At 42.2% G+C, this 27,303-nt stretch overlaps 1 protein-coding gene across 1 annotated transcript in view; it reads right to left on the minus strand.

Annotated features, from left to right (window-relative positions):
- Positions 1 to 784: 784 nt before the first annotated feature.
- CEP57L1 (centrosomal protein 57 like 1) overlaps positions 785 to 27,303 on the minus strand; it is a 71,934-nt gene continuing 45,415 nt past the window's right edge. Inside the window, 5 exon segments of the mRNA XM_077487144.1 lie at positions 785 to 1,170; positions 4,196 to 4,340; positions 15,415 to 15,644; positions 24,820 to 24,903; positions 25,329 to 25,421. Coding sequence (XP_077343270.1) covers positions 937 to 1,170; positions 4,196 to 4,340; positions 15,415 to 15,644; positions 24,820 to 24,903; positions 25,329 to 25,421 — 786 coding nt within the window. The 3' untranslated portion in view covers positions 785 to 936.

The following is a 27,303-nucleotide window of genomic DNA, read 5'->3' on the forward strand; positions in this document are numbered from 1 at the left end:
AAGTAGGGTTACTCTGCTACTTTGCGTAAGCCTGAACATGCGCAAAGCCATACATTCCTGAACATAGAGTAAGGGGTTTACACAAGTAAAGGCGTAGTTCTGCATACAGCCTTTCATTACTGTGATCGGTTGTGCATTCCCAACACAGAAATATTCTTATAATTTATGTTATGCAGTCTTATGAGCGTGTGTGCATGGTACACTTTAACATGTACATAAGATGTGATTAAAAGCTGGCACGCTAGTGTTTTATCTAGAGACTACAGAATTTAGCCCCAGTTTTTTTTTTTTGCTAGGAAAATATAAAAAATAATTGCAAAGAAAGGTCTGTGTCGCTAAAATTCCAAGCAATCTGTAGCTCTGTTGAGGAGCAGTTGACTTTTTCTTCCAGCTTTTGTAGATTGCAGCAGAATCGCCAGTTTCAGTAGCTACTCGCGTTACCCAATGCGGTTGCTAGTAATCAATGGCAACAATTTATAGCTGCATAGATAAGCATTGTAGCAAGCTATTGTACATGAAAAATATGCAGAGAGCAGTAAACAATTATGCCTTTTGTCAATCTTTTTTTTTCATTTACAGATGTTACATCGATGTATAAAATTTTATCCAAAAGTCATGTGACTGAGGCATGATAACGTAGTACAAAATTGTATTTCCGACTTCAAATAAGCAGGCACCTTCTGTACATATAAACAGAGCATATATTATTGAAATGTATCAGCAGTGGTACAAAAATTGAATAAATTATTGAAAGTATAAAGCAAAAATACACATATGTACGTCATTCTGGATACAAATACACTAAATTAAAAATCTTTATTTAAAATATTAACAATAAATAGGCACTGGAAGTCACTGTACACACACAGGATTGAGAATGTAGACCTTATAAATACACACGCACACACAGCAAAAAGCAATATATACAAAAAAAATTCACTTTTCCCACATGATATCATCCCTCTTTAAATTTGTTTGAATCTTCTGCACGTTTTTCAACAGCTGTAGGGCAGCCTTGCTATTGGCGGTTGGAGTGCCTCTTGCTGGAGCCTTTTGTTTTTTCCCGGGGGTGACATCACTGTCTTCTTTGCAAGACTGTCCTGCGACAGCAGATCTGGCTTTGGAGGAAAGTTTCTTCATGGACCAAGCTGCATTCTTAAGCCTAAGAACCTGAAAAAAAAAGATACATTTCAATACAGAATGCTGGTCACAAAATATACACAGTGATGTCATACTATTATTTACAAATTACCAGGACGTAAGAATAGTATAGAGCACCTCCTCAACATGTGGCCCATGACCTCCTGGTCTCAGATGGAAGGTCGGCAAGCCCAGATCGTAGGTTGCTGACCCAGAGCATTTGAGAGGATAGAGCAGCTGCAGAGGGAGCAGGAGATGCATATGCTGATACTTTCTCTACAGCGCCAACTCTTGTCCCAGGTAATGTGCATTTGGTATCATGCCACCTGGGACAAGAACCTTTCCAACAGCCAGCAATGCCAGCAGAAAGTTAATGAAAAAAAGGTCAGCAGTTCATAGTTTTGTTTAGTTTTTTTCATAGTTCATCATAGTTTTGCAATGGGCATTTATGAGCACTTAAAATTCCAAAATTTTAGGTTGCTTTCACACTGATCCACAGGTGCAGTGCAGTGCTTTCCAGCTGCACTGAGCCATAGAGTTTTATTATATACTGCGGGATTTGTGCTCTTTCTGAAAGTGCACCACACTTGCAAGATATAATAGAAGTCTATGGTAAAGTGCAGCTAACCAGGAAAGTTGCAGGTGCCATGCGCAGCACCCGCCGTGTGGATAAACCGCAGAGTACCAGTGTGAAAGCAGCCTTAGGCCTCTTTCACACGATCGGTCTGATCGGGCCTGCCTGTATATTTTCTTTTTTTGTGACTGATTAAACAGAGTAAACATCCAATGGAGATTGATCCCAAGGAAAATGATGATCCTGATTGTTTAAAATCTTTATTATGCTATGCTGAACCATTTCATTTTATTGTAGCCCGCAACCAGTTACCAAATCACTTAAGTGGCCCCAACTGTTTAACCCTTTCACTGGCAAGTCCGGACAGCCCTAAAAAGTGCCCACAGATGGCCAAGTCCATACGGCCCTCATATCTCCCTCTCCTATAAGCTTATGGTCACTTCAATGACCATAAGCTTATATAAAAATTAGTAAGTGGTGTGTGGAGGGCGCTAAATGGTGACTAATGTGAAATTAAAACATTTTATGTTAACATTAGTCACCATTTTGCGCCCTTTACACATCACTTAATTGTTCTTTGATCACTATTTATCAAATTAGGAGAGCAGCTTATTTTAACAATTATATTTTATATTCTAAACTTTTTTTGGCGCGGAGTATTTACACTTATTTTCTATATCAGAATTGTTCAGCAGACTCTGCTGAATAATTCTATAACTCTGATCAACAAACTACAGCCCGCTGATCAGTTATTAACCCCTAATGTGACCGCCTCCCTCCCCCCCATGCCACCGCTTCCCTGCCCACAGCCACTCCACCTCCCGCCGATCCTATTCTTCTAAAACTGTCCTCCCCTACTCTCCTTTACTACCATCTTCACCCTCATTCTTCCCCTTTAGCATTGATTAAAATTACATCACTTAAATTGCATTTAACAAGCAGTCACAAGCAGGGGCATATAATGAAATCAGTGGGCCCCTGTGCAAGATCAAAAGTGGACCCTAGGCATTGATTAAAATGCCAAAAAAAAGAAAAAAAAAAAAAGAAGAGCGGCACGTGATGCAACAAGTGGGCGCGGTTTAAAGTGCGCTAAATATTGGGTGTGGTTAAAAGCTTAAATACAGTCTCAAAATGACTTACATAGTGCAGAATGTGGTAATGTTAAATAGGAATGTGCAGGAGAAGGGTGTGGAGTGTATGATGGTGGGTGGTATGTGCAGGGTGGTGTCAGTAGGGCAGTGGACGGTGTCAGTAGTTTTTTATTCTATGTTACTTTTTGCAAGTTTACCCTTTTTTTTTTTTTTTTTTTTTTTTATTACACAGTGCTTCTGGGGGAGGAAGCAGTGTACAGCATCAGTAGGACAGTGGATGGTGTCAATAGTTTTTTCTTTACAATTGTTTTATTTATTTATTACAATGTTTTAATTTTGTTTTACATTTTTTTTTTTATTTACAAATACATTTTTAAATATTTTTTACAACTCTTTTTTTGTTTTTTTGTTTTTTAAGCCCTGTTGGGGGGCTTTGGTGAGATATTAGTCATCTAAACAGACCCCTGACATCTCCCATTTGTGACAGAAAAAGGGACTGAGAACGCAGATTCCCCAGTCCTTTTCTCTGCAGCCTTAGTTGCACTGAAGATGAATGGACAGGAGACAGAGCCTCCTGTTGATTCATAAACTGAAGCATTGAAAGCACATATAAAGATCCAGGACAAGGGGAGACCAGAGGAGCACAGAAGGGGAATGAAAGAGCACCGAGGGGGTGGAGGAGCACAGAGGGGGACAGTAGGAGCACATGGAGGAGGAGCACAGAGGGGGACAGTAGGAGCACATGGAGGAGGAGCACAGAGGGGGACAGAAGAAGCATGGAGGAGGACCAGAGCAAACTCGGGGAGCCGCAGGAGGACACAAGGGACAGTTGAGACGATCGATGCTGGCGGTTACAACCACCAATCTTCCTGTATACCTTTTAATAAAGCAGCTACAAGCCAAGGGAGGGAGTGGAGAAGCGGCTGTCAGCTGCTTTATTAAAAAGGTATACAGGGAGATTGGTGCTTGTAACAGCTCGCACTGATCAACTATGAGGCTGTCCTGCCCCCCCGCTACGATGAGGATGCACGTATCAGGTCAAGTATCGGAGCATTTTCTTCGTACCGGCAACAATACCGATACCATGCAACCCTAATTCCTAGTCAACTGAATCTTTGGGGACTAGTTAATTCCAAAATAAAAATGGTGTGCATTACAGCAACCCACCTCCATTGAGGCAACTACATGACATTATTGGAATGGTCGATTTAGGTAGCAGTCAAACAAATACCTTTGCATTTGTTATTTTAAAACTTCAATTTATCTATAGAGAAGGGTAAACAGAATATCCATTTAATAATCTAATATTATAGCCATCATTATGGTATATACAGTAATGCAATGTGCTATAGACATAAAGCCTGCATTATAAATATGGCAAATCGCTTACATTTTGTTGATGCCTCTTCAGCTTTAGTATTTGGTCACTTTTGTTTTCCATCTGTTTAACAAGGCACTCCATCTCCCGTTCTAAATCTTCACGCATATCAATGTCTTTTGTTTCATTTATTTGCTTCAACAGCTCATCATGTTCACTTAGGATGTAAAAAAATATTTATACATAAGAAAAATAAGAATTACACTGTAGAAATAAACATTACACTGGGGAACACATTAAAGTGGAGAGGGGAGAGGAGAGGGGAGAGGGGAGAGGGGAGGGGAGAGAGGAGAGGAGAGGGGAGGGGAGAGGAGAGGGGTTGGGTTTGGGTGCATTTTATGGTCCATTTACCATTTGGTACCAATTTTATAGTCAGTACAAAAAACCTATATTCTCTCTTGTCCATTGAGGGACACGGGAAATATTTCACCTTCAGCATGTCCCAAAGCATTCCAACTGAGGTGTGGGCGGCAACGCAAACAAACACTAGCAGGCCCCGAAAAAAAAAAACAGGTACATGGCACTACCTAGAGTTCAAAGAGCCACCTGAAGAACCTTATGCCTCGAAGCTGGCATCAGATAACAGCCCGACGTCTACCTTAAAGGACTTAGAGAGAGTTTATGAATAGAAGAACAGGAGACAGCTTTGCAAATCTGGGAAACAGTTGTTTGATACCTAAAAGCCCAAGAAGCACACGTAGATTTAGTAGAATGTGCCTTGAAAGGAAAGAGTACATTCCAAACATTAAGACTATAACTTTGGATACTGATCGGCCTGAGCCACCAAGACATGGTGGAGCGAGAAGCTGGTGCACCCTTATGGGGTTCATCTAGGGTTACATAGAGAGAATGTCTTTTTAAAGGAAGCTGTGGCTGAGAGATAGACTTTGCATAGCCCTAACCACAGCAAGACAATGGAGGAAATTTCCCTTCAGTAAACTGTGCTGGACAGAGGAAAGGTAGAACAAGGTGGTTGTGGCTGAGATAAAAGACAAAAGCTACTTTAGGGAAGAAGGAAGTCCTGGGCCTCAATGCCACTGTGTCCTTATCCTAAACCAGAAAGGGTTCTTGCAGAATAAGGCCACCAGTTCAGACACTCGCCTTACAAAAGTGATGGCTACAAGGAATGCATCATGTGGGTTAGAGTAGAGAAAAGAATGTTTCTAATGGGTTCAAATGGCAGTCTCTGAAGCATAGACAGAACCAGATTAAGATCCACATTGAGTTAAGGAAAGAACAGTAGGAGTTACATGGGAAATGCCCTTTAAAAAGCCTAAATTAAGGAGGGAGATGCCAGCGGTCCCTGAAACAGAATAAAAAGGGCAGAGATCTAGGCCTTGGAAGTGTTGAGAGCCAAATACTGGCCCTTGCCCACATGTAGTAACATGAGGATTTGTCCCACAGACATGAGATAAAGTATGTGTACCAATTGTCCATACCTGTGAAGTACACGGCAGACAAGGCAGCAATGTGAAAATCTGCCCAGGAAAAGGAACCAATATACTTCTCTAAATGCAGCAAGTCTTCTGGCTTCTCCCTGATGGTTGATGTGCACTAATGTTGTGGCATTGTCTGAATTAATTCAAATTGGATGACCTTCAGGAGGGATGGACAGCCAAATTGCATGAAATTTTAGGGCAGATAGGAAAAAGACTCCTCTGGCAACCAAGTTCCCTGCACTAACATCACCATGACGTCTCCCCAGACCAACAGGTTGGCATTTAACCTGAGGATCCTCTAAAAGAAAGAACGTCCGAGATTCTAGAGATGGCTTCTTGAGCTAAGAGGCAAGGAAAAAACCTGGTCCTTGATTCCAAATTAATTAGTCTATACAAGGACTTACATGACCCGCCCCCCACAATGACAGAATGTTATGTTGTAGAGGTCTTGAATGAAAATGGGCAAAATGGGACGGACTTGGAGGAAGCTACCATCAGGTCCAGCACTCAAATGCAAAAGCTAAGTAAGTCATATGACTCCTGGACTGAAGATCTCAAATCTCGGACTGGAGAGTTGAAGTTTCTCCTGTGGAAGAATCACTCTTGTCTAAGCTGTGTCCAGGACCAGACCCGCCCCAATAGCCCAAATGATGAGTCAATCCAGCACCAATTTCTGCAAGTTCAGGATCCATCTGAACCTCTGTAATGCCTAAACAGTCAAAGCAATGTTGTTAGACAGAGCCTCTGCCAAATGCTCCATTCAACAGGTAGTTTACATATCTCACAATGGGGATGCTGCGAGTTCAGTATGGTTAATACTGGGGTCAGCACGCGGTGAACACTCAAGGTGCAGACAAGAGGCAAGAGGGCAGAGCCACATCTGCAAGCATAGAAAAGCTAGAGGGGGGCGTGGCTAGCCTTGGATGAAGATGGCTGCTTAGCTTCAGAGCTCCGTCTGGTCTGCAGCCTGAACTTCTAATAACGGGGGACTCTAACAACGTGCTATCGCCTAGATCATGGGCACTTCGTCCCGGAGTCGTTCCACATCCCGCTCCCGCTCGCCGAGAGACCTGAGCGCCCGTACATCACCGACTATACCGGAGCTTTTCCGGAGCCAAGGCTCAAACATGGCGGCGAATCCTCCCGCCCGCGGCCATGTCGGCATCACCCTTACCCCTACAGATCCTCCACTGTTACAAGGCAATGCTCGCTCTCCGCAACATCAACACCCGAGCCTGCAGGATCTGAGGGCGGTAGCGACAGACATCAAGGACACGCTCACAGCCGCCATATCAGACCTCCGCCGGGAACTGCAGGAAATATCGGGCCGAGTGAATGCAGTGGAAGCTCAGGCCTCACTTCACCAGCAGGCCATCCGCAAAACTGAACGGCGGGTAGACACCCACACCATGCAACTCCGTGACCTTCAGAGACACGTTGAGGATATTGATAACAGAGGCCGCAGGCACAATCTTCGGGTACGTGGCCTACCCGAGACGATTGATCAAGAACAGTTGATACCAGCGGTAACATCCATGTTCAACCAACTACTTGAGAGGCCTCAGCAGAATGTCATTGCTATGGAGCGCATACACAGAGCTCTTCGGCCCAAGGGCAAGGAAGCAGATCCACCAAGAGATGTCATCTGCCACATCGATGACTTCTCAGTCAAGGAGGAAATTCTCAAGAAGGCCCGAGACCATCCGAGGCTGACGTACGAGGAACACCCTATCCACATATACCAAGATTTGTCAGCAATAACATTGAAGAACAGGAGGGACCTCCGTCCTTTGCTAGAAATCTTGAAAAACAGGGATATACGCTACCGGTGGAAGTTTCCGTTCGCCCTTCAAGCCGTTCATAACGGACGCACTGCTACCTTGAGGGTTCCGGAAGAGCTAGATTCGTTCTGCCGTACGCTTGACATCCCATATGTCGACCTACCGAACTGGTATGCTGACTTTCAGATCCCGTCCCGTAGCGGCGGCTATTCGGGTTACGAACACATGGAAATTCAGACTCCGATCTCGCGAAGACGAAGATCTCCATCTATGGACGGAACAGGAGGGGGATCCCGCATCCGATACATACCCGCGAGCCCAACCGCGGCACCACTACCGAGAAGAGCACGCAGGGATCGCTAAACCGCTCCTTCGGTCATTGACCATCATCTCTCATCACTCCTGCTTTATTCTAAACCTCCTGACTTTCTCTGATGCCCGACCGAACATGTTCTGCCTGTTGATTTGTCGTGCCATCCCAGGCTGCAATGGATTTCTCTCGGCAGGTACGTTCTCCTGTTATTTGACTCAGTCAGCCCTCCTTACTAATCCTGCACACACCTCTGGAGATAACGGTCCTTTCTATTGAACCCGTTCGTCTTTTATTTTTCCAATCGGGTCTTATAATGATTGCGCAAAATCTGCCATCCCGTCGGACAAATCTTCTAAAACACAACCATCGGCAATTCCGAACGGGCTATTGGTGACTTCGAACAGACATCCTTTATGCTTCAAAGGGAACGTTTCAACGTCAACACTAGCTTTGCTCTTCCATATTGACCACTCAAAGTCAACACCATGCCTAATCTCCAGTGCTTCGATTAAAGGTTTCGGACTGCAACATGGACCATATCCGACAGACTGGACTACCTACCAAAATTATATTTAAAGACAAGACACTCTCGCCAATGATACCCCACGTGAAAGGGCTTGTATACAGGTATATGATACACCTACTTATGTCGGGTACCACTTTATCGTGCTATAGAATATTGCATTCTGGGGGTCCCTATTTACGGTTCCGGAACCTGCTTTATCTTGCCCCAACTCACTGGGTTGGGGGAGTATGAGGTCTCTCCTCTTTTTGGGGGAAGGCCGAGACGCAATCCCCATACACTCATACTGGGCTACCGGGAGGAACCAGATTAGTGGGGTGTATGGTTGCTATACCCTGAGACCTCATGGTTCACACACCCTGTCGCATGATAGATACCCCCAGGGGAAGTACACCAACTGCCATCATAGGGCTATTTTTCATAATGTCCCATTCAACGTTTCTTTATATATACTGTATTATTCCTTTTGTTCAGACAGGGCTGTAACGTTAGGCTGAAGGAGGATTCTTCTATTTCCGGTACTCAAGGGAGTGATGAGATAGTTTCTTTCTGTTTAAGTTTGATGTTGGTTATATGTTACATTTCAAGGTTTTTGATTTTTTGCTCATAACGCACCATCTAGTGGATGTCATATGCACATACGAGACTGCCCTTGGTCTGTGGTTCAGGACGAGTGGAAATTTTTATTTATTTTTTTCAGGCTAACAGACATACTCAATGTTATATATGATAATGCAGGAGTGTACCAGGAGCATGACGTCTGGGAGACTGATGTTTCTACGACATTCTTCGCTTAGCAGTATATCCCATACCACGCTCTGACTTGCATTCTGGGCTACACCAATGCTTACACATCACCCCCCACACTTCTCAACTTTTTTTTTTTTTTTTTTTTCCTATGAAGGTTTCAGTTCTGGCTGCGGACCAGACGGCTAGAGGGTAGTTTTGACATTTTTCAGATCTGGTTCTGGACCATCGGTTTCCCTTATTGTTAGATGGAGACCGTTGGCCCATTATAACATTAATAGCTACAATAAAGTGTCGATTTCACTTAAATATCTCACTTCACCCATAGTTGAGTCAACCCCACCGCAGTGGTGCTTATAAAGCTCGCAATACGTTATTTTTCCCACCACCACTGAACTTAACTGGCTATTGTACATAGGTAATCCCTTTGACCCTTACACGGTTCTAGGGGACTCCCCAACGCCAGTTGTACTTTTGTTCATCGTTGAACGATCACCGTTTTCCCGACCACCGAATCAGTCGTGCTTTATCTGCCCTATATTTTCTAATATAGACAGAGGTTCTCTCCAGAGTTCCTAAGCTCAGGTACTAGCGTTTAATTATACTCTGATCGGGGATAGACAAGTACCCTACTGATATTGTAGTCTGTCTTAAACTTAAATTTGATAATGCCTCCCACTCCGAATCCAACAACTCCACTTCAGGCAAAAATTATCTCGCTTAATGCTAAAGGCCTGAATATTCCAGAGAAAAGATCCAAACTCCTCCTTACAATGCATAGGAGTAAAGCAGATATTATTTTTCTGCAAGAAACCCACTTCAAGACGAACTCAGTCCCGAAACTCAAAGACAACCGCTACCCCATCGTCTTTCATGCAACGTCTCCTTTAACGAAATCGAAAGGGGTATCTATACTGTTTCATAAAAATTGCCCATTCCAACTCACCGATCAATTACTAGACACTAATGGTAGATTCATTTTCCTTAAAGGACAATATGCTGGCACATCAATTACCTTAGTCAATATATATGCCCCAAACACCAAACAGGTCTCTTTTTTTAAAGATATAACGACTACACTAGCCTCTTTTCAGGAAGGAATTGTAGTCCTGGGTGGAGATTTTAATGTCCCCCTTGTGCCCATCCTTGACACGTCATCCGGGACGTCCTCCCTCCCGTATAGAGCCTTGAAGACTATTAATACCTCTTTGACTACTGTCCTACTTCATGATACATGGCGCACTTTAAACCCAGACGGCAGAGATTATACATATTACTCGTCCCCTCACGACAGATATTCACGCATTGACTTTTTCTTTCTAACGCAGAAAGACCTTCCGTTATTGCAAAAAGCTTCGATAGACCCGATGGTCCTATCGGACCATCACCCAATTTCTATAACACTACAATTCCCAATGAGCAAATCTTCTGCCCCGATCTGGAGACTTGATTCATCTCTACTCACTGACCCATCCGCTATGCAAGAACTCACTATACAGCTAAAACATTTTTTCACCGAAAATAAGGCGGATGACACTTCCCCTTTAAATAACTGGGCAGCGCATAAATGTACCATTAGGGGAATAATGATAGCACTGACAGCCAAGCGCAACAGAGACAGGAAAAAGCTGTATACCGACCTTACTGCCCGAATTAGGAGACTCGAGTCAACCCACAAGCAATCCAAAGCTTTAGCCACGCTTAAGGAACTCACGGAAGCTCGGGCGGAACTCCTAGATCTTCTAGATAAACAAACCAAACGCAAGTATATCCTTTATAAAAAATCATTTTACGAATTTGGCAACAAAACCAGCAGGCTGCTGGCAAGAGCGCTTCAAACCAGAAAGGCCTCCACTACTATCCATTCATTGACCGATACAAAAGGTAACCGATTACACAAATCTGAAGATATAGCCAATCAATTCGTTCAATATTATACTAAACTCTATAACCTTTCCAAACCGAACCCGACTACAGATCAAACAGCATTACGACGCACTAAAATTAAGGAATTTTTGAGCAAATATAGTCCCACCCCAATTTCAGATGACATGGCCCAAGGCTTAGACTCTGCCTTAACGGCGGAAGAAATTGCTGTAGCACTAAAGCAGCTCAAACCCGGAAAAAGCCCCGGCCCTGATGGCCTTACAGTGGCCTATTATAAAACGTTTCAGGATATCCTTTCGCCCCACTTTCTTTCGGCTTTCCGCTCACTATCAGAACCTACCCCTCCCCCAGCAGAATTTTTACAAGCGCATATCGCGGTCATCCCGAAGCCAGGCAGAGATCCTCTGGTAGTTACGAACTACAGACCCATCTCCCTATTAAATGTGGACCTTAAGTGGTATGCTAAAGCGTTGGCTAATAGAATACTACCACTCTTACCTCAGCTCATCAGTCTTGATCAGGTCGGATTCATACCGGGTAGGGAAGCAAGGGATAACACCCTTAAAGCGCTTAACGTCGGACATTGGCTATCAGTTTCTAAAACGCCTGGATTTATGCTGTCGTTGGATGCGGAGAAGGCGTTCGACAGAGTGGCCTGGGACTATATGTCCGAAGTACTAACAGCTCTACATTTCCCTCCTAAAATGCTGAATGCGATTTTAGCTCTTTATTCTGTCCCAACGGCAAAGGTTAGAGTAAATGGCCATCTGTCGGACGCCTTCTCCATATCGAATGGTACACGTCAAGGGTGTCCCTTATCCCCCTTGATTTTTATATTAACACTAGAACCCCTTCTACGAAGGCTCAGAGCTAACCCCAACATCAGAGGAATAGATATAAAGAACCACACTTACAAGGTTGCTGCGTTTGCAGACGATATTCTTCTTTTCCTGTCAAACCCATTAACTACTATTCCCAACTTATTACAAGATTTTTCTGATTTTAGGACCCTATCAAATCTACAGATTAACTTTGACAAATCTAATGCCCTTAACATTTCTTTGCCCAAACCATTATGTTCTCTGTGCCGTACCAATTTTCCCTTCCAGTGGAAAGACACAGCAATTACTTACTTAGGCATTCAACTTCCAGTCTCCCTATCGGACCTATATGCCCAAAACTATGTCCCCCTGTTAAAGAAGATTAGCTCTGATCTTCAGAAATGGTCTCCGGAACGATTTTCTTGGTTTGGTAGAATGGCGATACTCAAAATGAACATTTTACCAAGAATTCTGTATCTATTGCAGACTATCCCAATAAAACTCCCTTCCACCTTCTTCTCCACGTACCGCAAATTATGTACACAGTTTGTTTGGAACAAAAGCCGCCCACGTATAAACTTTTCCAAATTAACTCTACCTAAATTAAAGGGAGGAACTGGTCTCCCGGATATCCACAAATACCAGGTGGCTTGCCACCTTACTAGAATCATTGATTGGCATATTCATGCCCCGTTTAAGGACTGGGTTCGTCTTGAACAGGCTCTATCCCCCGACCCACTGACCTCTCTCCCATGGCTTAACTATAAATACCAATCACACACATACAAGACCCACCCCCTGATAGCTCCGACACTGCATTCTTTCCGCTGGGCTTGTATTCATCACAATATTTCCTCTCCGAACGGACCCATGACCCCCCTTAGGGGCAATCCGGAATTCACTCCAGGCACCCATTCAACATTCCCGACGTCGGGATGGCCACATGCTACAGCTAGAGCTTCACATTTCTTCCGCAATGATATATTCCTCTCCAGGGAAGATCTGGCGTCCATTACAACACAAGAGACGTTTCCGATGTGGACATACCTACAGATCCGTCACTTTCTACTTAATCACAAGCTTAAACCACGTTGGTCCAGACCCTTAACTTCCTTCGAGAAGCTATGCTCCAAGGAAGAACCACAACGCCATCTCATCTCCTATACTTACCCACTGTTTCTTGATAGTGATAAACAAAACATCCAATTACAACACAAATGGGCCAACGATATCCAAATGGAAGTTTCCGATATTGATTGGGATAGAGTCTATAGGTATGTCCATAAGGGATCAACCAACGCCAACACGCAAGAGACTGCATTCAAAATAATATCAAGATGGTACATCACACCCCATAAACTCCACATAATTAACCCTTCCATCTCTCAGATGTGCTGGAGATGTAACACGGCCACAGGGACATTTATTCATATTTGGTGGACGTGCCCCATCATACAAACATATTGGTCGGAAGTGCATAAGATAACAACAGCGGTCACTACATATCAACTGGACAAAAGTCCGGCCCAATTTTTACTGCATCACTCTGATCACCCCGACAGCTCTTATTATAAGTCTTTAGCAATGCACATGATCAACGCTGCCAGAACATGTATCCCACGCAAATGGCGCTCTTCTGACCCCCCTTCACTCCAGGATTGGTTTAATAACATTAACGCCATTATGACAATGGAAGATTTGATCCACCAAGCTAACGATACTCCTTCAAAATTCACGGCCACATGGGCTTGTTGGATTCATTATAAGACTACTGATCCCTATAAACAACTCATGCAGGTCTGACTACCTAACTCCAAAAACAGATTCCTCTTATAGGAAAATGCCCAATGAATGGGAATCTTTTCTCACCTAGAATCCCCCTACACTTATTAAATCCACCTTAATGCTCAATCTCGTCAATCCCCTTGCTTTTCTCACAGATTTTCATGAATATGCGGTCAGTTCGGCCTTAGAGATCAATATCTCTGTCGATAGTATAGGTCACGTATCCCCTCTGTCTATACCTGTACTTATGACTAATAACATGGCAGATACATTCATTTACTCCACTCAATTAGCCTCTGAGATTCGGTGGTTTACCTTAGCTGTTTAGGTAATAAGACAACTTATTACATGATGGTTCACAGTTTTTTTCCCCATGTCATTCTTGTTTTTTCTCCTGATATTTTTCCTTGTTCTTTTTCTGAAAAGTCGCATACTGCCTTAAAGGTTCTCATATGTTTGTTGGCGGCTGCGTCCGCCTGTTATTCTTTGGCAATTGTAACTGAACCATTGTTATTCATCTATTATATGCTAATCTGATTATCTGTATTGATGTGTAAACTTCAATAAAATGTTTTTGAAAAAAAAAAAAGAAAAAGCTAGAAAGTCTCTGATGATCTGTGTGGTGGCATTGTATAGTTGGAGGTGAGAAATCAAGGAGGGGTCAGAGAGCAAAACAAGCTTGGGGGATCTCAATGTGGAGGGCTCAGAAGTTGGGAACCAAAAGAGATGTTTCTTAATAAAGAGGGAGACGACTTTATAGTCTGTTCCTTAGGATTATTTAGCTGGGAAAGATGGGTGCTCCTGCCACTATAATGTTCTCAAGAGTAGATTCAAATAGATGTTGCTCAATTTCAGACTCTGCTTGGACACGGGTCTACAGTTCTACACTGGTGTAGCTCTTGCTTTACTGTAGTAAAAACCTCAACCGAAATGGCAGAGGAACCAGTCACACCTGAAAACTCCAAATGACAAAATAGACTCTAGGAGAAGAGGACAACAAAATTCCAGGCTACAAACGTTAGCACCCTCTGTAGGCACACTAACCAGTTCTGGAGTGGTTAGTAGAGTGTAATCTTGGCAGCACCTGTTACAGTGGGACTGTACCCCACTTCTACAATCAGACATATTGCTATATATGGCAGGAAAGCAATATAGAGGCCTCAGGGTATGATGCAAAGCCTCAGGCCCTCACAGAACACAGACATCCAGTTTTAGATGATGGCCAGAGGTGATCAAAGTCACTGTTGGTGAGCAACAAGAATGGATTAAAGATCGAACTTCATTATGGTAAAGAAAGCACACATGCGGTAATCCACCCAGTAGATGATATAAGGCTCTCAGTCCCACAGCGTTAACCCATTCTGTAGCAAAATCCAAGTGAAGCAGGTAATTTTAAAAAGGTGTCCAGTGACCTATGTAATTCTGACAGCTCCTGACCATCTTTTTTACAAACTGAGTGTTCAGAGGCAGGGCAGGTACTGGGACAATGCCAGCTGCTCTGACAAAAAATGGCATACTAGCAAAAATGAGTTAGTCTTCTGCCCAGCTGAGCTGAACAAACGTCCATTCTATTAGGACACCAGCAAAAAGTGCATGCTGGTAATAAGAGGATCTATCTTGGGTTGGCCTGATAACCAACCAACCCTCCTGCAGAGTGACAGTGTAACCCAGAGGTGAAAAACTTCTTGTTTCCTTCAATGGATGTTAGAGACAAAAAATTTTATGGGCTATTTAAATTTGTATTTTTTGAGGAATGTATCTTTACTTACAGCAAGATGTATTTTGATTATAGTGACTGACAAATTTTTCTATACCAAAATAAAATGTTTTTATTATATTTAAAAGCAAAATATAGCACAGCTGAAAAATCATTGATACACTATTATTAAAGCATTAAATATTCCAATTACCAGAAACAGCACATTCTATACTTACAAATTCAAGTCCTCCAACTCGCCTTGTAGAGCGAGTAGTAGATCAGTCAGGCTATCACCTGTAGAGGGTGCTGCACAGGCTGAAGACCTGCTTGATCCAGCAAGCCCAACTGGCTTATGTCCTGCAGATTTTGAACGGGTAAGTGTTGTATGTGGGCTCTGGCTTTGATGCTTTATCATGTGCATAACACTCTGCACATTTGCACTCAGAGAATGACTGGAACAGGTAGACTTAAAAAATAAAGAGAGAAAATTAAACCATATATTATGTTACAAAATATTATATGTATTCCACATTACATTACAGACAGCAACACCCTGCACTCTGTACACAGCGCACCCCTGAATCCTGCACTCTGTACATAGTGTAATCCTCAACTCTGTACATACTAGAGCTGCACAATTCTGGCTAAAATGAGAATCATGATTTTTTTTTTCTCGCAGCACAATATATTTCACATTATACAAAAAAAATTGGGCTGTTATTATATATATATATATATATATATATATATATATATATATATATATATATGTTTAGTGGTTCCAATTAATTTTCTAGCAAAAAAAAAAAAAAATCACGATTTTAACTTAACAAATGTCAGAAAAAGGTTTAGTCTTTAAATGGTTAAACTGCCCTGATTTACAGACAGAAGTTCATTCCTTTGATCTGAGAACAAAATGTTACTTTGTTTATAGATATCTACAATGTTGAGATAAATTTGCCAGCTGTCAGAAGTGAGAACTTTCTGCATTTATTACATAGAAATGCTGTTTTAAGATCAGGAGGGGAGTAGAATCACAATTTTGATTCCTTAAAGGGTAAGTTGGCCTTTACAAAAAAATCTGTAATGCCGCGTGCACACGACCGGACTTTCCGGTAGACTAAGTCCGATGGACTTCTGAACGAACGGACTTGGCCACACACGAACGGACTAAGTCCGTTCGAAAGTCCATCAGTTTTGAGCGTGATGACGTAAATGGAACTAAAAAGGGAGTCCCACTGACCTGGATCATGGCAATCTCCCATTCTGAGCCCCGATATATCCGCAACAGAACGGGGCTTATAAATCCCATCGGCATCCATGCATCTTCTTCGCATCTGACAGGATGGGCTACGCGGCTTCCGATTGGTCGGCACCACCCATGCGACAGCCCCGAAAATTTGAATGCTCCAAAACATCCCTCCTGGCAGGGTACATTTTGGAGATTCATCTGCAGGGTTTTCTAACCATGGACTCCTGACGCAGATATACAGGGGCTCAGATTGGGAGATTGCCTCAATTCAGGTCAGCGGGAATGAAGAGGGGGTCCTGTGTAAGTTCACCTTACAGATTTTTTTTGTAAAGGTGAACTTACCCTTTAACGATTAACCGTGCAGCTCTAGTACATACAGTAGCATAATCCTGAACTCTGCACATAATGCACCCCAGATAGAAATGGCTCTTTAAGGGAAACCATACTGCTGATGCAGCCCATGATGAAATGGAGTTTGACACCCCTGTACTAAAAGCATCTGTGCTGTGTTTCTCTGCATCCCCACTGCAGTCTGAGATTTTGTAGAGCAGCTGGAGTCCTCTACGGCACATGCTCAATTTCAGTTCCCATCTAAGCTCTTAATTTTCTCCTTTTTATTATCTGTACAGCCCACATCACTACAGAGCCACACATGTGGGCGTACTGTATACTAGGCATGAGCTCCGGCATGTTCACACAGCCCACACACAGAGCCTGCCAGGAAGTCGGCACTGCGTTGCGCTAATCACAGGCAGTGGGACGACGCACGATCGGGAAATGTCTCACTGCATGTGATTAGCGCAGTACAGTGCTGACTTCCTGGCGGGCTCTGCATGTGGACTGTGTGAACACGCCAGAGCCCATCCCTGCTGTATACATAGTAGTAAATGACACACTCCTTCCATCCTCATCCTCCATGTCCTCCTATTGCTAAACACTATGGGGCGGGATGTAGTATGCTGATTGATTACATTCACTAAGAAACTCAAAAAAAAGCTCAGTTTAATATAAATCAGTATTAAATATATCACATGTAATTGAAAATACCTTTAAAAATAAAAATAAATTATAAAAAAAAGGAGCATTGGATGTAGATGCTATCTGAACAAAATGAAAATTAGTGTCAATGTCAACCATCCTTCACTCCGGCTAAACCATATTAATACAACAAAATTACATGTTTTATGTTCAATAAAGATTTATTTAGAGCTTTAAAGCAGTTTTTTGATATTTATATTCCAATCTGAATTGCTTACATTGTAGACAGCATATGCTGGCATAGCAATAGAAGCTCCTAATGGTAATACATGGCTTCATGTGATCATTATCCTTAAAATAAAAAGACAGTTTTTTGGCATGATCTGTCATTTTTAATATTGATGCCAAAATTACAAAATTTCTGCAGGGTATGCAAACTTTTGAGCACCACTGTACAAATTCACCTTGAGAACAAACCTACAGAACCAAATTTTATTTGTAGCCCGGGGACTGCCTGTATTATAAGCAATCATAGTGTGAAAAAAAGAAAGAAAAAAAGGGGCAGACGAAAAAGAAATATAAAAAAAAAAATTAAAATGTAATTATTGCTATTTATTTTTTTACATACTGTCACCAGTCCATGTCCCTGGTCACCGCCACACCAGTCATATGAGGGCACTGTACTGCACTGGTGAAAGTATGTAAAAAATTATGACAATTTAAATTTCACAAAAGACAGTGACAGAAAAATTACAACTTCAGAAAAACTTGCCATTGCCTCTTACTAATTACTTCCAAAAAGAGGTAATTTGAGGGATATTTGTACTGTCCTGAGATAGGCTGTCAGTAGATCAGGATTGATCGATTGTGCGAATCTAACTTTCCTAAAGACTAAATAATCTACACTGATTTGGGTTATTTTCACCAAAGAAATATAGCAGTATACATTTTGGAATAAATTCATGAAGAAAGATTATTTGCAAAATGGTATAACAGGAACAAAGAAAATCTTTTTTTTTTTTCAACATTTTTGGTAGTTTTTTGATTATTTTGCAAAAAATAAAAAATAAAACAGTGTTGATTAAATGCCACCAAAAGAAAGCTCCATTTGTGAAGAAAAAAAAAAAAAAAAAATTATAAAAAAGTTATACGGGTAGTGTTGCATGAATGCGCAATTGTCATTTAAAGTCTGACCGTGCTGAAAGCTGGTTTTTCTAAATAGTCACAGGGATTGTTTACATTTCCAGCTACCAAAAACAGAAAAAAATAAGGTGGTGTTACAGTCAATTTTAGACTATACCCTGTACAAAAGGGGCACCTATGTATTTTGTTTTATTCTAATACAGACTACAGTAGAAAACTACTATGTTGCACAATTCTGCCATGTCTAGGGATAAAAAAAAAAAAAAAAAAAAAAAAAAAAAAAGTAAGATATGCATTGGATACATCGGAAAAGGTTTGATCAGTGTGAGTACCAGTTACGAATTGGCGCCCTTCTTTGCTCGTATGCCCCTTTTGTAGTACAATCACCTTCGATACTTTATACTATGTATGATCTAATGAATATAATATAATATATATATTTATCCACTTGCCGACCGCCGCACGACGATATACGTCGACAGAATGGCACGGGCAGGCATATGGGCGTATATATACACGTCCCTGCCTTCCCGCGGGTGGGGGGCCCGATCGGTATTCGTTCGGGAGCGATCCGGGATGAGGGGGCGGCCATTCATTCATGGCCACCCCCTCGCGATCGCTCCCGACGAATAGAAATGCTCCGTGACATCACTTCCTCTCCTGTAATGTAAACACAGGAGAGGAAGTGATGTAATCTCTCCTCCGTGTCGGTATTTTTCGTTCCGGCACCGAGGAGAGAGGATCGGTGAGTTGCACCAACACGACACTACACAGTAGAACATGCCAGGCACACTCACACCCCCCCTTCACCCCCCGATCACCCCCCCAATTACCCATGCCCCCCCAGTCACAGTGACACCAATTGCATTTTTTTTTTTTTTTTGCATTGGTGTCATTTGTGACTGTAATAACTGTTAGGGCAGTTAGGGTTAGCCCCCTTTAGTTCTAATGTACCCCCCTAACCCCCCCAATAAAGGTTTAACCCCGTGATCACCCCCCGTCGCCAGTGTCACTAAGGCTGGGTTCACATTGCAGCGGTTTATGAGAACGAATGTGATTCGCACCGCACTGCAGTGCAAATCACATCCGATCTCTGTGCAATTCGAGTTCAGCCATACAGATAGTATGGCTGAATTCGCGCCGCACCCGCCGCAAATTCGCACGGGACCCTTTTTTTGGTCCGCAGCAGAATCGGATCGCATGGGTGTTCACACCATGCGATCCGAGTTTGCAGATCGCACTGCGATATGCGAACTGATATGGGGGTGTCATTAACATTTCACTGACACTCCCAGCAGTTCGCATAGGGCAGTGTGAACTGCCGCCGGGAGGCATGCGATGCGGGAACCCGCCGCGGATTTGTGGCGTTCCCGCATCGCTCCAGTGTGAACCCAGCCTAATAAGCGATCATTTTTCTGATCGCTGTATTAGTGTCACAGGTGACGCTAGTTAGGCAGGTAGGTATTTAGGTTCGCCGCAACTTTTTGATAGCGCCAGGGACCCCCATATACTACCGCATAAAGCCCCCTGATTGCCCCCTAGTTAACCCTTTTACCAGTGATCACCATATAACTGTTACAGGTGACGCTGGTTGGTTAGTTATTTTTTTATAGTTTCAGGGCACCCGCCATTTATTACCCAATAAAGGTTTAACCCCCTGATCACCCGGCGGGTGTCATTTGTGACTGTAATAACTGTTAGGGCAGTTAGGGTTAGCCCCCTTTAGTTCTAAGGTACCCCCCTAACCCCCCCAATAAAGGTTTAACCCCGTGGTCACCCCCCGTCGCCAGTGTCACTAAGGCTGGGTTCACATTGCAGCGGTTTATGAGAACGGATGTGATTCGCACCGCACTGCAGTGCAAATCACATCCGATCTCTGTGCGATTCGAGTTCAGCCATACAGATAGTATGGCTGAATTCGTGTCGCACCCGCCGCAAACTCGCATGGGACCCTTTTTTGGTCCGCAGCAGAATCGGATCGCATGGGTGTTCACACCATGCGATCAGAGTTTGCAGATCGCACTGCGATATGCGAACTGATCTGGGGGTGTCATTAACATTTCACTGACACTCCCAGCAGTTCGCATAGGGCAGTGTGAACTGCCGCCGGGAGGCATGCGATGCGGGAACCCGCCGCGGATTCGTGGCGTTCCTGCATCGCTCCAGTGTGAACCCAGCCTAATAAGCGATCGTTTTTCTGATCGCTGTATTAGTGTCACAGGTGACGCTAGTTAGGCAGGTAGGTATTTAGGTTCGCCGCAGCTTTTTATAGCGCCAGGGACCCCCATATACTACCGCATAAAGCCCCCTGATTGCCCCCTAGTTAACCCTTTCACCAGTGATCACCATATAACTGTTACAGGTGACGCTGGTTGGTTAGTTATTTTTTTATAGTTTCAGGGCACCCGCCATTTATTACCTAGTCTCACTAGTGTACCCCTAAATTTAGGGGTGTCTACTTTCCAAAATGGGGTTATTTGGGGGGGTTTGTGCCATCTTGGCATTTTATGGCCTTCAAAACTGTAACGCACTTAGAAAGCCTGAAGGCGGTGCTTGGTTTTCGGGGCCCCGTACGCGGCTAGGCTCCCAAAAAGTCCCACATATGTGGTATCCCCGTACTCAGGAGAAGCAGCAGAATTTATTTTGGGGTGTCATTTCACATATGCCCATGGCATGCGTGAGCAATATATCATTTAGTGACAACTTTGTGTAAAAAAAAAAAAAATATTTTTTTTTGTCATTATTCAATCGCTTGAGGCAAAAAAATAAAATATTCAATGGGCTCAACATGCCACTTATCAATTTCCTTAGGGGGTCTACTTTCCAAAATGGGGTCATTTGGGGGGGTTTTGTACTGCCCTGCCATTTTAGCACCTCAAGAAATGAGATAGGCAGTCGTAAACTAAAAGCTGCGTAAATTCCAGAAAACTTACCTTAGTTTGTAGATGTGACAACTTTTGCGCAAACCAATAAATATACAGTTATTGACTTTTTTTTTACCAAAGACATGTGGCTGAATAAATTTTGGCCTAAATGTATGACTAAAATTGAGTTTATTGGATTTTTCTAATAACAAAAAGTAGAAAATATCTTTTTTTTTTCAAAATTTGCGGTCTTTTTACGTTTAGATCGCAAAAAATAAAAAAAATCGCAGAGGCAATCAAATACCATCAAAAGAAAGCTCTATTTGTGGGAAGAAAAGGACGCAAATTTTGTTTGGGTACAACATTGCATGACCGCGCAATTACCAGTTAAAGCAGCGCAGTGCCAAATTGTAAAAAGACCTCTGGTCATTGACCAGCAAAATGGTCCGGTCTGAAAGTGGTTATATATATATATATATATTTTTTTTTTTTTTTTGGAAAATGTTACACACTTTATGAAAAAAAATAAAAAATTTAGATCAGTGATACTTGGCTTCAGCCCTTAGTGCCTACGGATAGAATTGGGTTTCCGCACTAGTGGTTAGAGGTACAGTTCCACTCATTGGTAATCTATGTAACAGATCATGTACGGTGGATTTTGTTTGCACTTGAACTGCTTTTCTTCCCTAAGCACTGGGAATGCAGCTCCGTTTACCTTATAAGCAAGTCAAAGCAGCGTAAAAGTAAGGTAAAATATAAAGAAAGCAGATTTTGTTTCTGCCAAATTGATTAACTATGTAAAAGAAGGGTGCACAAACCATCCATTTAAAAAGTTATTCAATGATACAGGTTTTTGATCAATATGGTAGACCTGGCATAAACAAATTTAAAATATATTCTAGGGAATGTAAAGCCAGTAAAAGAAAACAACTCTGCAGCTTATTGTGACTCACTGGCTCACTGTCAGCCCACAACAGGATGTGCAGTTACTGGCAGGATCTCTAGCTAAGGCCCTATTCACATTTGTTCGACTTGTCATGCGACTTTGGACCGCAAAGTTGCATGACAAGTCACACCCCTCGTTTCCCAGTGAGTCCCGTTCACATCTGTGCGACTTTCGCAGCGACATCAAAGTAGCTCCTGCACTATTTTGGTCCAACTTTCATGTGATTTGAGGGCCATAGACTTCAATGTAAACCAGAGGTCTCAAACTGGTGGCCCTCCAGCTGTTGCAAAACTACAAGTCCCATTATGCCTCTGCCTGTGGGAGTCCTGCCTGTAACTGTCAGCCTTGCAGTGCCTCATGGGACTTGTAGTTTCACAACAGCTGGAGGGGCCCCAGTTTGAGACACTGATGTAAACCCTCAAAAGTGTCATGAAAATTGCATCTGCATGAGATACATGCGACTTGTGAAAAGAAAGTTGGCAATGAAAAATAAAGTTTTGTTTGGTTTCTATATTTTCTAATAGATTCCAAGTTCAAAAATGTATCAACCGATTTGAATTCTGTGTGGAGATTAGCTGGTTATTAAGGCGCGGGCCAGGATGGTATGGTTTCTAATAAAAACCCCATTCCAAAATGTAAAATAAATAAATGGCGTGCCCCCAGACCCTTATGCAAGCATGCAGCCCTGCTCTCTTTTTGTGATGTCACAAGGGGGTGGTGCCACTCAGTGACATCAACGGATGGCCCCACCCCTCGGTTATCTAAGAGCTGTCAAGACGGCAGAGCTGGCAAGCAGTGGGAGCCTTTGTCGGGACCAGAAGTCTTTTTTCCCCTATTTTCAGGTCAGCAGGCAGCGTGATTGATGATGGATCTACAATGGGGGAACATTTTCTTTGATTGTAAATGTTTTAATAAAGGAATGTTCAACAACATAGTATGGTTCAGGAGAGGGGAGCCCCCACCCCCTTCCTGACCTGCTGAGCTTCATGTTTGGATAAAGGTCTTGTATGGATTGGGTGGGGGACCCCACACCATATTTTTTTTTAAATTTTTCATTGCTGGCGTTCTTTTAATTACATTCAGAAAATAAAGAAACCAAACAAATTTTTATGTTCTGCACATGTCTTTGGGTTTGACCAATGTACTCTACAAAGTCACTAGTCGCACTCATCCAAAGTCACAAAGTCACATCAAGTCGCACTGGAAATTACACGATTTTAAGTTGCAGAAGTGTGAATGGACTAAGAAACTTCAATAGATTCAGAAAAAAAGGAAATCGTAAAGGGTAAAGCTGGCCATACATGGATCGAAAATCGTTCGGTCCAGCAAAAACCGGACTAATTTCAATCCATGTATGGCCGTTTCAATACCTGAGAAGTTGATCTAAGAATTAAATTTTCATAAACAGGCTTGTTAGAAAACTTTAATTGGATCAGCACATGCAGACAATGGGCTGCAGTGCTGATCAGTGTGTTCTGACGGTTGGGGAGTCCCACTGTCAGAATACATTGACACAGTGGGGAGGATTTCCCCATTCACCTCAAATGCGTGGATGGGAAAATTGGATATTTTTTTAATTTAGCCGTATGGCTGATTGAAAAAAAACCGAGCCGTGTATGGCCAGTTTAAGACATGATACCAAACATTCCTAAAAAGAGTAACTTCCCTTTTGTTGAGAAAAAAAAATATTCCCTTCTGTGTCAATATGGGGTTTTAACAAACTGTGTTATAGATTTCTACATTTTGTTATTCTGAAGAAATAGCTATTTGTCTGTGTCCATATACTAAGTGAATCTGTATGGAAGTGGTTTTATAATTATCAATTAGCTGCTGCACCTGCACGGCTCTATTGTGAAAAGTGGCAGGGTTTGCATACCTGTAGACCTGATTTCCCTTTGGAAGTATTTCACAAAAAAATTCAATCTTTATTGAATGAATGAATTAAATACTTGTATAGCGCACAATGCGAACTGAATCGCCTCTAGGCGCTGGCTTATTGCAGGGGATGCCTGGAATCTGACTTGTATCTTAGTGCAGACTTCTGGGAAAATCAGTGAGCCAATCACACAAGCAGGAAATGACATTTCTGGAGGGTGTTCTGTACACCTCTATGTGCATTGCATTTTTCAGAAAATTACAGGGCTGCAGTTTGAAAAGGAAAATGCATTTTTAATAACATTCCCTTACAAAATTATTTGTGTCGCGATTGTACACGCTACAGTTTTTTTTTGTGTGTCAATTTTTTCCCCCCCCACAAAAGTGGAGTTATCCTTTTAATATTTATTTAGGATTTACGTACACTTTAATGCTCAATACATGGCTTTCTGTGTGTGATTTTATCAACTTCACAATGCGATGACATTGGTTTCTGCAAAACTACTGACTCAAAAACCATACGCGTTACTTCTACAATGGAAACTTACCAATAGAAATAAAAAAAATATGCATAAATACCCACCTTACCAGCTACAAAGGGGAGATCACCTGCCTTCAAAGACATCCTCAGATCAGAAGCAGATTTACTTACTGCAGGTTTCTTCTGCTTAAAAATCAATATTACAAACATGCAATAATTATCCACTGACAATTACAAACTAGCACTAGGGCAATGCGAACAAAAAAAAAAAAAAAAATATTTGTGACAAGCAGGCAAAATGCTTCCCATTTGTCGCCATTCTATGGTATATAATGCAGCCTAGCATGTTTTGAAGGCTGTCTTTTTCTATTACAGAAATGGCAGTATTTAAAAAAGTTACATCAGTATTTGTAGAGAGGCTTGATTATTTCCAATTAGGAAATAGAACAATTTACACCAATGCAAATCACTTCCAACATAAAAAATTAAAAATAAAACCCCACTTAAATGGCATTTTGTATATAAAAGTAATAATAGGTTTATTCTTTGCTTTAAAACACTCAGGTGATGTAATCAGCATTACTTCTTCATCTTCTCTGCATTATAATTACCTGTAATTGCTTCTTTTTCTTCACCTTCCGCTGGGAAGAATTCTGAGCAGCCGCAGACAGAAATATTCTGTTTACTTCAAGTCCACTTTCAAGCTAGAAGATAATAAAGCAACACTGAAAAAAAACGGCCAGCTTTTACAGAACAGTACTGTAGCACAGTTCACATGGCCACATTGCCTTGATATAATACCTTAGCAGTCAGGGGTGATCAGTTGGGGAGTTACAAGCACCGATCTCCCTGTATAAATTTCAATAAAGCAGCTGACAGCTGCTTCACCTCCTCCCCTCTCTTCCGTGGCTTTCAGCTGCTTTATTGAAATCTATATGGAGGAATCTGTGCTTGTAACTCCCCAAGCCGCCGCAGCGATCACCCCTGACTGTTCCCGTATACTCCTCCAGTCCTCCTCCTTGTTCTGTTCTGGTCCCCCTCCATGCTCCTCCACTCCCTTTGTCCCAAATCTGTCAGGAGGAAGGAGAGGGTAAATTGTCATTTACTGGCTCCTTCCTTTTCCAAATGAACAGAGACAGTGATCACTGACTCTGTTCATTCATAACTGAGCATAGTAACCTGTGTTTGCGATGCTTCAATTTATGAATGGAGAGGAGCTCCTCTCCATTCATCTCCAGTGCAGCTGAGGCTGCAGAGAAATCTGTGTCCTCAGTCCCTTTCCCTGTCTCAAAAGGGAGATCTCACCAAAGCCCCCCAACAGGGCCGATAAACAAAAAAAAAAAACATAAAAAAAAAAATGTAACAAATAAATATTTAAAAAAGGTAAAACCCCCCCCCCCCCCTCCAAAAAAGCATTGTAAAAAAAAAAAAAAAAAAAAAAAAGAAGAAGATTATATATATGTATATATGTATATATATATATATATATATATATATATATATATATATATATATATATATATATATATATATATATATATATATATATATATATATATATATATAAAAAAATTTTCTTTTTTAATAATTGCATCAAAATAAAATTGTAAAAAAATAAAAACAAACAAGACAAAACAAAACAAAACACAAAAAAACACACAGTTCACGCGTCATAACTGCTGCATATTAGTGCCACTGACACATGACATTTACACCCCTTTTACACCAGGGCGTTTTGCAGGCGCTATAGTGTTAGAAATAGCGCCTGCAATCCGCCCTAAAGAAGCTGCACCATTGTGTGTAGTGTGAAAGCCCCGAGGGCTTTCACACTACAGCGGTGCGCTGGCAGGACGTCAGAAAAAAGTCCTGCCAGCAGCTTCTTTGGAGCGGTCAAGGAGCGGTGTGTTTACCGCTCCTCCACCGCTGCTCCCCATTGAAATCAATGGGGCAGCGCTGTAATACCGCCGGCAAACCGCTGCTTTTGCGGCGTATTGCCGGCGGTTTTAACCCTTTCGCGGCCGCTAGCGGGGGTAAAAGCGCCCCGCTAGCGGCCGAAATGCACCGCAAATCCGGCGGTAAAACGCTGCTAAAAATAGCGGCGTTTTACCACCGACGCAATTGGCGGTGTGGTGTGAAAGGGTCTTAAAAACGATCAGTAATCGGTATCGTCAAGTACTTGAAAAAAAAGTCTTGAAAAAAAAGTGGTATCAGTGCAACCCTACCTTGATCCCATGTAAGATTCCATGATCCCATGTGCCATGATCCCAGGTAAGGTGCCCCATAGTATGCCCTGCTGCCCCCCCCCTGTACACTGCTTATCTCAAGTTTGACCCAGAATTGACCATCCATGCATCTTTTAATATTGATTCCATTATTTAAAAATGTCAAAAAATAATTGTTGTTAAATCAACAGCACAGTGATCACTCCAATGTTCTGTGAGCTGTAGATCTAAACATTACTTTGAGGGTTCCCCGAGATCTCAAACTTATTGCAAAGATTTCCTCCAAGGTAAAAAGGTTGAGAAACACTTTTATAGAACATCTTTGGGAATCTATGTCTGCTAGTTCCGTAAAATGTGCCCGACA

The sequence above is a fragment of the Lithobates pipiens genome, unplaced genomic scaffold, assembly GCF_037356315.1.
Source record: "Lithobates pipiens isolate NorthernLeopardFrog02 unplaced genomic scaffold, aLitPip1_a1.2 Scaffold_18, whole genome shotgun sequence".
Taxonomy (NCBI): Eukaryota; Metazoa; Chordata; class Amphibia; order Anura; family Ranidae; genus Lithobates; species Lithobates pipiens.